The sequence below is a fragment of the Typha latifolia genome, chromosome 10 (genome assembly GCF_019914945.1).
Source record: "Typha latifolia isolate L0001 chromosome 10, TyphaL0001v2, whole genome shotgun sequence".
Lineage (NCBI taxonomy): Eukaryota > Viridiplantae > Streptophyta > Magnoliopsida > Poales > Typhaceae > Typha > Typha latifolia.
The window spans coordinates 3979229-3992976 of record NC_133095.1 but is presented as its reverse complement, the minus strand read 5'-3'; the positions used below and the strand labels follow the sequence as shown (position 1 = coordinate 3992976).

Below are 13748 nucleotides of genomic sequence, written 5' to 3'. Positions count from 1 at the left end.
GTTTGGGATCGGCTCGACTGAAGCTCAAGTTCGGCTCGGCTCGATTACAGTTAAGCCGAGCTCGAGCTGCTATAACTGACTCGAAGTTAATATCGAGCTGAGTCTGATCTAGAGCCAGCTTGCTCAGCTCGGTATAAAAGGGTACCGCCTTATCCTCCGTCGGTGCCGCCTCGTCCTCCGTCGCGGTGCGCCTCCTCCTTTTTCTTCTTCTGCAATAGCGGTGTCGTCTCCTCCTCCTTCAACAGCGACAAAGCTGCCACGGTGCCCCTCCTCCTCCTCCTTCTTCTTCTTCGGCTCGGCTTGGGCTCGATTTGGTCTGGCTTAATAATAGACTCATTTCAGGCTCGAGCTCGATCTGGCTCAACTCAAGCTCGGCTCGAGTTGAGTTGAACCGAGCATTAGCCCAATTTTAAGGCTCAAAATTAATTTCAAGTCGAGCTCATTTACACCCCTAATTAATAGAAAGCTTATTTGGTTTAAGACTAAGTCCTAAATTTAATTAGTTAGTTTTATTTCTTAATTTTAATTTTTTAAAAAGTAAACTTAGTTAAGTATAAAATACTATTTAATTACTGAATCAAGTCAGGGGTCTCTCAATTTGTGAACTCAAACCAAATAAGCCCAATTTATCCATAGTACCATTTTTCAACTTATATTTATATCCGTATAGGGTATTAAATCAAATAAACAAATCTTGATCTATATCCGATAAAAAAACCTCTAAATGTGGAACTAGATCGAGTTGGATATAATCCGGCCTATTTTTATACTTGAACGTATTATTAGGTGGTCGTGAAGGCAAACAATTTAAAGAAGATATATTATGATTAGCTTCTCGTGAACCGCCAAGTAGCCTGGGGCCCCACTGCAGGAGATTTTGTACTACCATATCGGAGGACAACTCTTAGCAGTGTTGTTAACAATAGATTTTGTCGGCAAAGCCAACAAAAACAAAAACTCCAAGAAGCTCTCATTTTAAGCCTAAATAATTATTATAGATAAAATAATCTGATGGTTTGGTAATTTAGTAGTTTGGCTCAACCGCTCGACTCCGTTCAATTGATAGTTCAGCAATGCGGTTGGCTAAAAGAACAATTTGGCGGTATTTAGTTTAGAGCAATAGTTTGTCATTATAAACAACTTGAAGTCTAGACTATACGAGTTACTATATTGACTAAAGTTTTGTGAGGCATAAGTGTTTCTGTATGTATGTACAGAGGGTTGGCATCTTATTTAACTCATATTTAGCCTTCGAGCTCTTGAATAATAAAAGAAAAGTAAATGATTGAACCAAACTATTATTATAAAGTTGGTAGGTATCTCTAACAATTATTGTGGATAAAATTATGAGAATTATAGAAGAAAAGAAAAGGAGGGTGTGTGAATCATAAAATATATAAAATATAACGCGTGATTATAAAAATCTCTATTATATATTAAAAAAAGTCATAATTCATAATACTGTTCATATGATTAAAATTTTGTTCCGTTGTTAACTCGTTACAGCTCCAAATCATCATATGCCCGAAACTCTTCGAATAGATTTATTACGTACAAGAACTTATGACCACATTTAGCACAAAAAAAAGAAAGAAAATTACACACATAATATTATAAATAAAATCAACCAAAGCACTCAAAATTCGGAGATCTTGAGCATCTCGTCCGCATGCTCTTGAATGACCTTCCACGCGCTCCTCACGTGGCGCTCCTCGGTCAGGGTCGCCCCGACCGCGAATCTGATCACGTACACCCCGCCGATCACCGCGTGCGTCATGTACAACTTCCCGGACGCGTTGACCTCCTCGAGCAGCCGCCGGTTGACCTCGTTGATCTCCTCCTCCTCCTCCTCCTCCTCGCCGCCTCGTAAGCCGCGCAGCTGCGGCGGCGCGAGGCGGAAGCAGACCATGGCGAAGTGTCTGGGCACCGCCACCTCGAATCTGCCGTCCATCCTGACGAGTCCTTCGAAGATCTTGGCCAATCCGACGTGGCCTCTGAGGAAGTTCCTAAGATTGGCAACGCCGTAGCTCCGAAGAACCATCCATAGCTTGAGAGCTCTAAACCGCCGGCTCAATGCGATCTGCCAGTCCTTGTAGTCCACCACTTGATTTGACTCGGTCGCTTTGTTCCGTAAGTACTCCGGATTGGTCGACAAGGCTTTGACCAGTGCGCCAGGCTCCTTGACCCAGAGGCAGCAGCAGTCGAGGGTGGTGAAGAACCACTTGTGCGCGTTGAAGCTGAAGGAGTTGGCATTCTCCACTCCGTCGATGTACGGCCGGAACTCCGGGCATATGCACGAGCTGCCCGCGTACGCCGCGTCCACGTGCACCCAGACGCCGCGCTCCGCCGCCGCAACGCACAGCTCGTCGAGCTTGTCCACCGCCGTCGACGAGGTCGTCCCCACCGTCGCGCACAGGTACAGCGGGACAAGCCCGGCCGCTGTGTCGGCGTCCATCGCGGCGCGGAACGCCGCCGCTGACAGGCCGAACGCGTCGGCGCGGGTGGTCTTGATCGCGCGGAAGTTGTCCGGGTGGATGCCGGCGATCTGCGCAGCCTTCTTCAACCCGCAGTGGGTCTGGTCGGAGCCGTATACGACCAAATCGCCGATGCGGCCGCGGCCGAGCTTTCTCAGAGCGCCATCCCTCGCCGCCGTGAGGGTGCACAAGATAGCCTCACAGGTCGTCCCCTGAAGCACGCCGCCGCCGCCTCCGGAGAAAAAGTACTCCTTCGGTAACCTTAGCATCTCCGCGAGCCAGTCCATGACAATGGACTCTAGCTCCGTGGCGGCGGGCGACGACATCCAGTTGAAGCCGACGACATTAAACCCGGTGCTGAGCATCTCCCCGAGGAAGCCAGCGGTGCTTCCGCTTGAAGGGAAGTAGGCGAAGTAGTTCGGGCTCTGCCAGTGGGTTAAGCCGGGCACGATGGTGGCGGAGACGTCTTTGAGGATAGTCTCGATGGGCTCGGGTTGGTTCGGGGCGGAGTCGGGTAGGAGTTTGCGGAGGTAGCCCGGATCCACTTCGCTGCGAACCGGGTAGGTGGCGACGCCGCGGTAGTAGTCGGCGAGGAAGTCGATGACGAGGTGGCCTTGGCGCCGGAATTCCTCCGGGTCGAGTGGGTTTAAAGGGCAGCCCGGGTTGGCCTCGAGGACAATGTCTGCGGCGAGGCTACCCATTAATGCTAGTATGAAAGGAGTAACAAGAGCGAGAGAACGAGAGAGAGAGAGAGAGAGAATGAGAGGTTGGTAATGGAGTTGGAACGTGGGATGAGAAGAGAGGGGAGGGCGGGGTGGAGTATATATAGGTGCAGAACCAAAAGGGTAGTTGGCAAAGTTGGCAACTCGTGCTTAAAAAAAAAAAAAAATATATATATATATATATATATATATATATATATTAAGAACTTATACTTATAATTAAAATTAAATTGTTAGAGTGCAAATAGTTTCAGATCCAAATTATTCAAATACCGCTACTACATTTGTTCGACAAATTGATCTTAGAGAATGGTAACTTGGGTGTTTCATAATTTATTATATTTGATATAAATATAATTTCACTTTAGTCTCAAGTATATGACTATTTTGATTCACGTGTTGCATCGCTTATAATTGGAATATCCTTGGCATCCAACATCCCAAATTAAAGATTCACCAACTTCCACATCTCTCATAAATTAGCTAATAAATAAATAAATAAACGCGTTCTTTTCTTTGCCCAATGCTCACCAACTTATTCATATATACTTTGAATGCACGACAAAACATCAAACAAGCAAATCAATTGCCGTAACACTCTTGTCTTTCAACAAAACTGTGATTTATATATAAAGAAAGAGTAATGTGCTGTTATGTTATATCTGTAAGTTAAACTTAACAAAATATTTCGGTAAATTAAATATGTCTTAGTTAATATGTTAAGAATCAATAGTTATAACGATGGAATCTTAACTACGGAATTTGGAGTTGGTATCTATTATAGAACTCAGAGTTAATATATATGGAATCCGAAGATACTAATCGAAAATACATAAATCCAAGTAGACTATGATATTAATTGAAATATAAGGAATGTCTTTACTTCTACTGAGAAAATCTATTAAAAGAAACTCCAATTCTAGATATATATTTTTTTATTGTCTCAAATACACACTTGAAGAATATATAATATATATTTTCTCTCTTCATATTTACCACCCCCCTATCTCCTATAGTCTGAAGTACACGTTTTCTCTCCTAATTAATAGGAAATTAAATAATATAAAAGTCATTTAATGTTGCATGTGATGATGGTTTTCTCCACTGAAATATTTTCAAGGGTGTTATGATCGGTTTACCAAAAGCCGGGTAAAATTGTAAAAAAAAATTAAAATAAGTAAATGTGAAATAATATAAATTATATTAGTTTATGATACAAATTGAATCTTTTCTTTTTTATCAATGGATCGACACTCAAATTATAATATTAAAAGAGGTTTGTTTCACTCTACCCGTCAGTAAAATATTAGTAAGATCAATATTTTATTTTAGATAGAAAATATTAATCTATATATGTAAAATGCTAAATTTATCAATAGTTTATTTTAAAAAATTTAAATAAAATATTAATAAATTATATATTTAAGTAAGTTTGTATTTTTCTTTTTGCCACACATAAAATGTCTTAGATATAATAAGTTCGACAAAAAGAGTTTGAAATAGTGGCTAGTTTTTGTTATATATATACAAAAAAAAACTCCTCCTACATGGAGTCAAAATTAAAAGGCTCCTTCTTTTTTTTTTTTTTTTTTTACTAATGAACAATTCCTCGTCAGTGAGTTCTACTATTAAAGACAATAAAGTACTTTCACCAAAAATAATTCTCTTCTAAAATATATTATTATATGAATTATTGTTTCAAAAAGTGACTTATTAAATCTGTTTTCCGAATATTGTGATTATATAGCAATAACTATAGTAATTTGATAAATAATATAAAACCTTCGAGCGGACATTTTATTGTATATCTATCTCCCTAACATCTGGCATGTCAGCATGTGCATTAAGCATCCAATTCTTGGCATTATTATGCATGTTTCTTTCTTTTTCCAATTCATTACCTCCCTCCACTCCTAATTATTGGTCACGTTTGTGTATATATATATATAGCATGTGTGACATGCATATATGGCCTTTTGGTCGGCAAGAGACTAATGGGAAGATGCCTGACATGAACTGTTTCATAAACGAGTAACAGGGATTCATATAGGTTATTTAAATAAATGTAGTTTTATTCGAGTTAAGAAACAGATTGATTCAGATAGTAAATAAATTATTTGCAGAATTAGCGAGTTATTTAGATTATAATCAGATCATTGGTGAAGCATTTCACACATAAATAAAAGTAAAAAATATATATATTTTTTAACAATGTCAGAAATAGAGAAGCCTTTACAAATATATATATATATATATATATGTTAGAGAACACTAAAGTTTGGAGAGAGAAAAAAAGGTAACTAACACCACTTTTCACTATTTAATTTGGGAGCTAGCTCGATGGTCCAAAATTGTTTAAGCTATTATTAGTTCAATATTGGTAATTATATATTGAATTATGTTTGTTCTTTTAATCTAATTTTTATTAACTATTTAGACAAACATTACTTTTAATTACTTTTTTAAATATCTTTTCAGTTCGGTCGAATCTATATTGTGATTTATGGGCCTGCTTATTAGTTTCATTGTTCTATATAGATTTTAATTAAGACAAACACCCACTTGACAGAACGGAGGAGGATCACACAAATATAAACATGCACCTATATTGTGATTTGTGGGTCTACTTATTAATTTCATTGTTCCATATAGATTTTAATTGAGATAAACACACGACCCACGCAATAGAACGGAAGAGGGTCACACGAAGATAAATATGCACTTATATAATCTATCCCAAAGATAAAAATACTATAAATAAATATAAAAATATTACCACACGTGAAATCTATTGTTACATAATTTGGCAAGACTTACTCACCGAATTATCTTACTTTAGATTAGAGGTAATTTTAAGAGTAAAAAGTTAGAATAGCTGCTCTAAATTTTTTCTTAACTAGAAACTATACGGAGCCTATCAATAGAACATTTTATATATACAATTCTTGCTCATTCATATTTTATCTATGACTTTTACTCCTTTAAATTTTAATTTTATATTATTATGTCTTTATGTATTTATGACAAAACTACGTAGATAAATATCGCTAACAAAAATAACTTAAATGATCATGCATCTGTCAAAAGAATATGCATTAAAAAAGAAATATTAGGGTGGCTTAATTTGTGAGACAAAATAAAAGTTCACAGAGTAAAATAATTTTTGTTCAAGTTGACATAATAATACAAATATTTAAGAGCATAAAATAATACGTGCATGCAACTGCATGCACGTACATGACTTGCTTGGCACACTAGCTATCGTGGACTATTTTATTGAACCCGGAGATCTCTGGTTTCTCTCTATTGAAGCTATCCTCTATCTCTTTCTATGATTTAGTTTCTTTTTAGGTTAATTATGCTGACACCTATGAACTATACCCGATTTTTACGAAGATCTCCTAAACTTTTTTAGATTACAATATCACCCCTAAACTTTGGGGGCAAAGTGAAACAGGTAATGGTGTTAACGAAAAATACGTAATGACCAACTATACCCCTAAAAATTAATTTATAAAATTACCTATATACTCTCAACGAACTTCTAGTTTTTTAAGGCTCCACTTTCTCCTTTTTCATGTACTTGTCTTTCCTCCTTCACAAAACCGACGAGAAATCGAACCCAAGCAAACCCTAGCGACGATCTCGGCTAGCAAACACACTCTTCGATGTAGCGATCTTCTCACATTGTGATCATAAAGTAATCCTCTAATTATTGGCAAGTGATTTCATTTTTATAAGAGCTAGAGAAGATTTGACTGTTAAGGTAAGAAAAAATAAAGCGATCTCATCATATTTGTGATCTCCGAGATGTATTTTGTGTTGTATATGCATGGTAGTGGTCTCTAGCAACTTTTCATCTTTTAAACCCTACAATGTATAGTTAAATATAGTCTGTCTTAGTATGGGCACTGCGTATGTTATGAATTTCTAAGGATTGAGATTTGTATAAAAAAGATTAATTTTGGCAAGCATTTGTAATCTCTAGATGTCCTTAAGGGAGTAAAAAAAATAGTTTTGGCATTTTATAATCTATACACATATTGGGTATAGTGTTTGAGTTGAAAGTTTATACCGTTCCATATTTTTTTTATTTGCTACCGATTTAGGGTATAATTTTATAACGGTCATTTGTATATGGTATTGCTAACTGATGTGTGATCCTACTCATACTTTGGCTATACATTATGGTGGAAAATTTATAAAGGAACCCTATAAGCATTATCTAGATGGTGAAATTAAGTATACCGATGTTGATCCTGATCTGATGTTTCTAAATTAGAATTACCAAGTACAAGCAAGATCTATTACATGTACCCTCGGACAAATTTCTTTGGATTTGTCTAAGTAAAAAAAAAGATAGTGATGTGTTGCTGATGTTTAGTTAACACAGTCCCTCATCTATTATTCAAGTTTATATTAAGGGGCCTATAGTTGAAAATAAAAGACTTACGACTGAAGATGAGGAACCTACAGCTAAAGATGAAAGTGCAAGATGAGGACAACTATCAGATTGAGGAAGAAGAACTGCCAGACAGTGAAATGAGAAAGTAGAACGGTAAAATGGTCCATTACTATTGAACCAAGATGAAATTTAGTTCTTTTCCCTCAAACGATGGCATGCAGGTCATTTCGCAGCTAATGTATTCTAACATGATTGCCACATAAGTCGATTCACCCAATTTTTAGGGTTTCTCCGTAAAAACCAGTATAGTTCAAGGGGTGTCCGCCTAATTAACCCTTTCTTTTTTAAAAGCAACTAGTCACAATGGATAGAAAGACTTGGTAACATTTTGAAGTTGTTAAGATCTTATGGTTGTGATTGTAACATGAAATGTTTTTAGTCCAAAGTACATCATGTAAAAAAAAATTAAACCCTAAATAATACAACCAGTGACTAATTGTTGGATTTTTTATTTAATAATAATTTATGAAATAATTACCGAAGAAATAATTATAAAAAGTTGCAAAAAATGGATCTATGGCATTATCTATGCTACTTATTAGGACTAGTTTTAAAAAGTTTGTGAACATATAACGACCAGTTTAAATTTCTTTCGAATTCAAAATTCAATTGTGTGGTATTTCAGTATTTTGGGTAGTTATTTAGTACTCCCGCCAAAAAGTGCAGAAACCTCTCGCGGAGGGAAGTTTTGCCGCCAGAAAATTCAAAGGTTTAAAATGAAAATGGAAAAATTAGCGACGACCCCGAGAGTTTTACCCAAATCTCCTCGTCTTCTAAAATTTTCTTCCAAGGTCTCTTCTCTATCTCTCTTGATCTCTAGCGTCCAATCATGGCGGATATCGCAAATCTAGAGAAGATGGGCAAGGAGCTCAAGTGCCCCATTTGGTATCGACGCTTTCTTTTTCTCCCAAAGATTCAGTTTAAAAATAAATAAAAAAACTCGAATTCATCAATAAAACCCACGAAATTGTTCTCTCTTTTCACTAATCGTCCAATTCTATTAATGTTTTTGGCAGCTGGAGTCTCCTCAGCTCAGCGGTCTCGATCGCATGCAATCACGTCTTCTGCAAGTGAGCTTTTCTCTACCTCCTTTCTCGATAGTTTCTATAATCATTACGAATATCTATTTTGATTTACTTTTTCCTCAGTTCGTGCATCTTGGAGTCGATGAAATCGGTATCTACCTGTCCGGTTTGCAAAGTTCCTTTTCGCCGAAGAGGTACGTTTACAATATAATCTAATCCTATCGAATCCTATGAAGATTAAAAAAGAAGAAGAGATATTTTAAAGAAAAATTGCATCTTGAATTCATTTGGTCGTTTCCTCTGTTATATTTTTGTGTTGAATCTGGTTGTATTTTAAGTTTATGACATGCTCTAGGTAAACTTAGCCGCACAGTAGAAGAGGACTAGATGAACTCAAATGGAAGGTTAAGTTTTTTAGTCAGCATCATGGTAGATTGTAGCACTTGGGTCCCTCCATACATATATCATCTTAGTTTCCTTGTTACTTTGAATCAAGGACTATGGTATATTGACGACAATTTGAAATGGACATGCGAATCCATGGGAGCTTTCTTACAAGCGTAATTAATGGAAATAAATAAAGTATTTACTCATAATTTGTTCTCTTCTTCATAAGGTATTAAGTGCTTGTGATTTAAGTTCATTTGTTTGTCATAATAAATATGGTTTGATCCTGATGCAGAGGTCCGTCCTGTTCCTCACATGGATAGTTTGGTAAGCATCTTCAAGAGCATGGAATTTGAGACAGGAACTAACATTCTTTCAACTCAAGTAGCACCTGCAGAGAAAAACTCAGGTATTCACTGAGAGATTGTTTGTAAGAGTTTGGAAGGTTGTTTTAGTCCAGTAGCCACTGATGTGAGCCCATGCAACTGGGTTTACTCTTGTTAGATAAGTTTTTATTAGCCGTGCTATGTGACAATGATAACAATAATTCATTGCATATAAGCAATTGCCACAGTATGAGGTCTAATTCGAGTTTCTTTGTAACTGATCATTTTTCATGCGATGAATAGCTTGGATTTGTCTTCTTGTGTGTTGACTACTAACAATTTGAACTGCAATCATGCTTAAAGATGGGTCAGAACGAGATGATAATGATGGAAAATTGGATGCACTAGAAACATCACTACATGAGAAGAAAATAAAAAGCAAAGGATCATCAAGGAGGAAGCAGAAGCAATTGTCTGATGGTAATGCAACAACTTCTATTTCATGCCGACCGACGAGGCCTTCTTTCCCTACCAAGAAACGGATACACGTTACACCATACCCTGTTTCTGACACTCCAACACGATCACCAAAGGTTTTGAAGTTGCAAAACATGAGCAGTCCGTTGAAAGACAATGATGAAACAGATAAGGATGGGCAGGTAGCTTCTGACAAGCAGAGTAGTCCTTCACTGTCTCCCTTTTTTTGGCTGAGGGAGGAAGAGGAACAAGAAGAAGATGGTCTGGAGAACGCAGAAAGACTAAGTAGTCAGCATTCATTGGATACACCTTCACATCATAATGCACCTTGTTTTAGTGATATGAAGGATTCCGACGATGAGATGCCCTTTAACATGACTCCAATTGTAAGCTTTTCTATATCCAAGTTCATATGCTTTTGGCTCAGCTTTATTCTTACTAAGATTGCAACATTAAGTGCAGAGTAAAGCAACGGCTATGGAAGCTTTTGACAGTGAAGTATTTGAATGGACCCAGAGACCTTGCTCTCCTGAGCTATGTTCAACTCCACCGACTAAGCAGGTCTGCTGTTCAATTGAACAATACCTTTTGGAATCATACTCTTTACAATTTTTATTGGTATCGCTTTGTTCTTTTGGTGTGTAGTTAATGTTGAAATCCTCTTTATATAGACTAAAGGTAGGAGACCACTAGACAAGATACAAGAGAAAGATTGCCAAGAATGCTCAGAGAATGGGGCACTTTGCAATGAAGTGTCTCTTGCAAATTTGGAAGATGAAACTGCTGATGCCAGAAAAAGAAAATCTAAGAAGAGAAGAAAAAATAGTAAAGCTCAAAAGAAATGTGTGAAATCGTCTCTTTGCAGTACCACAGATGTTATAACCTGTGAGTCCAATCAAGAAATGAATATTAGCGCTGGCGAAATAGCTCCAAATTCAAGCATAGAAGATAAGGATTCAGAAAGAACTAGTCCATCAAGGCCCAGAATGAGAAAAACCCGTAGTGTTAACCGTCTCCCGCTCAGTGATAAAGGACAATGTACTAAAGCACCAACGAGTTTTATGGATGACGTGGCTATGGTAGAATTATCTAAGCAGTTTCATACTATACATGCAGAAGAGAAGGACAATACCGAAGAAAAAGCAGTACTGGTTAAAGCAAGGATGAGCAAGACAAAGAGCAGCCTTGAGTCTGCAAGAAAGCGAATGAGACCAACATCTGGTCATGCTACTGATAAAATATGTAAAGAGGTTTCTGCCGGTTCTGTCTCTAAAGCAAAAGCGAGGAGTCAGAATTCACAGAATATGAACACGAAAAGACCAGTACTCTTAGGCAATACAGGTGAAAATTCCATTGATTCTCACAATGCACAAGACAAGAAGATTAAGAATACGCAAATAATGGAATCAAACACGCAAGGAAAAATAAAAAATCAATCTGCTGATGTATCTACCAATAAGGATGCTATACATATTCCTCCTGCTTTTATGAGCTCTGGATTTAGTGACAATCAAAGTGGAGTTATCCAAACAGATTCTTCGGCTATTAAAAAGTTGAAGAAAGTTGGTGGATTCAGCAGAAAGGATAGTATATTGAGAAAATGTGACAATGTTTCTGAGCTTTCCTGTGCTTTTTGCCAGTCTGCCAGTGTTACAGAGGTAACTTCGATCCATTAAGTCGCTCAAATTCTCTGTCAAATGGCATTTTCTCTGAAGTTTTTGCACTTGAGTTATTCTGCAGGATTCTGGTGAGATGGTTCATTATGTCAATGGGAAACCTGTTGCTGCTGATTATACTGGAGGAGCCAATGTCATACGCTCTCACAAGAACTGCATGGAATGGTTACTATTCTTCTCAAGTTTTTCTCAAACTAAGCTTCATCTAGTAGTTCTTTTGTTTTCTCTACCAGGATAACTAATTAAGGAATCTGTTCTAACACTTCAAGGGCCCCTGATGTATATTTTGAAGATGATAAGGCCATCAATCTTGCAGCTGAGTTAGCAAGAAGTAGAAGGATAAAATGCTGTTGTTGCGGCATTAAAGGTGCTGCCCTTGGATGCTTTGAGAGAAATTGTCGTAAGAGTTTCCACTTCACTTGTGCTAAATTAGTTCCAGAATGCCGATGGGATGATGTAAGTAAATATCATTTCATGAATCATGAAGGCCTTATGAGAGGATAGGCAATTAAAAACACTATTCTGCCTGTGGTAAACTTTTTTTGAACCATTATGACAGGAAAACTTTGTGATGCTATGCCCTCTTCATCAGTCATCCAAGTTACCATTCGATACTTGTGAACCCCAAAAGCAAACAAAAAAGAGAATTACTTCAAAAGGGTATGCGTAAGCTCCTGTTAGTTCTCTCTGCAATTATAAAATGATTAAGAATATCAAGGTATTCTGGATAAGATTTCTTGGCATCAAACATAATGATTGACTTTCCAGGTTATCTGAAGTTTCTGCAAGAAAATCTGGTTACGATTCTAGTCAGATGTGGACATGGCCTTCAGGTTCAGCAAGCAAGTGGGTCTTCTGCTGCTCAGCTCTTTCTGATGCTGAAAAGGTGGTTTAGCATTTTTCTTCAGTTTTCCTACTAGGGGCAATAACTTCTTTTCTATGATTTCTAACCAAGAAGTTTGATTCAGGAAATTGTCTCAGAATTTAGAAAGTTGACTGGTGTGCAAATCTTGAAATCTTGGAGCCCAACTGTCACTCATGTTATTGCATCAACTGATAGGACTGGGGCATGCAAGAGAACCCTCAAATTTTTGATGGCAATCCTGAATGGAAAATGGATAGTAACCATCGATTGTAAGACAAACTTAGCGCACTAAACATTGACTGCTTCAGTAGGCATGAGATAGCTATGTAATGATGGTCTCATTACAGGGATTAAAGCTTGCATGGAGGCTAAGAAACCAGTTGATGAGGAGAAATTTGAAATCATCGTCGATGTGCATGGAATTAATGAGGGCCCTAGACTAGGAAGACTAAGGGCCATCAACAAGGTAATTTCTCAAAAGACAATCTGCTGTATATAAACAAACGGTTAAATTCTATAGTGACTATGTTGTGATTCTCTGCTGCATAAATATGATGTTCTTATCTAATTCTCCTGTTCACCTGCAGCAACCAAAGCTGTTCAACGGCATCAGATTCTATTTCACGGGAAATTACACGCCATCTTACAGAGGCTATCTTCAAGATCTTGTTATCGCAGCTGGAGGGACAGTTCTACACCGGAAGCCAATTCTAAGAGACCAGCAAAAGTTGCTGGATGAATCATCGCTAACCATCATTATCTACAGCATTGAGCATTCGGGTAAAAGCAACTGTAGCAATGATCCTTCAGTTTTCGATCGTAGGCGAGCTGAAGCTCAGGATCTTGCTGAAGCTTCTGGGAGTAGGATTGCAAGCAATACATGGATCATAGACTCAATAGCTGCCTGCAAGCTGAAACCTCTTACTTGAAAGGATAATATTGCTCTGATATTATGGCAAGAGCCTTAAAAATATTTTGGTTCACTTTTTTATTGAATCTGACTGCTGTGCAGGAATGTAACTGTCCTCATGAGCTTATTCTGAGCAAGAATACCCAATAATTTTGCCAATATCATTACATATGCACAAGAGGCTTTCTCACTTGCTAATTGTGATTTGTGAGCTTGTCACTAATTATCTTTGTATAATTATACTTACCTGTTCTTGGAGCTGATTGCGATATATACTTCTAATCAGCTGTTCTCTCTTTGGTCAACTCGAATAAGAATTATAGTGAGAGAGCTCAACTATCCAACACAATACAGTAGCTCATGATCCAACAAAGAACCATCATAAACCAATGGCTGGAATGTGGATGAGGAGAGCAAAAAC

At 37.7% G+C, this 13748-nt stretch overlaps 2 protein-coding genes across 2 annotated transcripts; one reads left to right on the top strand and one right to left on the bottom strand.

Moving 5' to 3' along the window:
• Positions 1–1513: 1513 nt before the first annotated feature.
• LOC140796948 (tyrosine decarboxylase 1-like) lies at positions 1514–3261 on the bottom strand. Its single transcript, XM_073150169.1, has one exon. The coding sequence runs from the start codon at positions 3173–3175 to the stop codon at positions 1637–1639; it is 1539 nt and encodes a 512-aa protein (XP_073006270.1). The 5' UTR covers positions 3176–3261; the 3' UTR covers positions 1514–1636.
• Positions 3262–8400: 5139 nt separating this feature from the next.
• On the top strand, positions 8401–13517 carry LOC140796038 (protein BREAST CANCER SUSCEPTIBILITY 1 homolog). The gene is made up of 14 exons (XM_073148874.1): positions 8401–8546; positions 8678–8731; positions 8810–8880; positions 9369–9482; positions 9763–10262; positions 10339–10437; positions 10548–11534; positions 11617–11717; positions 11822–12008; positions 12112–12212; positions 12321–12438; positions 12521–12686; positions 12765–12883; positions 13005–13517. Exons 1-14 carry the CDS (start codon positions 8491–8493, stop codon positions 13344–13346), a joined length of 3015 nt encoding a protein of 1004 aa, XP_073004975.1. The 5' UTR covers positions 8401–8490; the 3' UTR covers positions 13347–13517.
• Positions 13518–13748: the final 231 nt, after the last annotated feature.

Excerpts from the sequence above, each read along its gene's own strand:
- LOC140796948 (XM_073150169.1), bottom strand. The coding sequence starts at position 3,175 with ATGGGTAGCCTCGCCGCAGACATTGTCCTCGAGGCCAACCCGGGCTGC.
- LOC140796038 (XM_073148874.1), top strand. The coding sequence starts at position 8,491 with ATGGCGGATATCGCAAATCTAGAGAAGATGGGCAAGGAGCTCAAGTGC. Across the intron at positions 8,732-8,809 it reads TGCAATCACGTCTTCTGCAA|TTCGTGCATCTTGGAGTCGA; the intron begins GTGAGCTTTTCT and ends CTTTTTCCTCAG. Across the intron at positions 8,881-9,368 it reads AGTTCCTTTTCGCCGAAGAG|AGGTCCGTCCTGTTCCTCAC; the intron begins GTACGTTTACAA and ends ATCCTGATGCAG.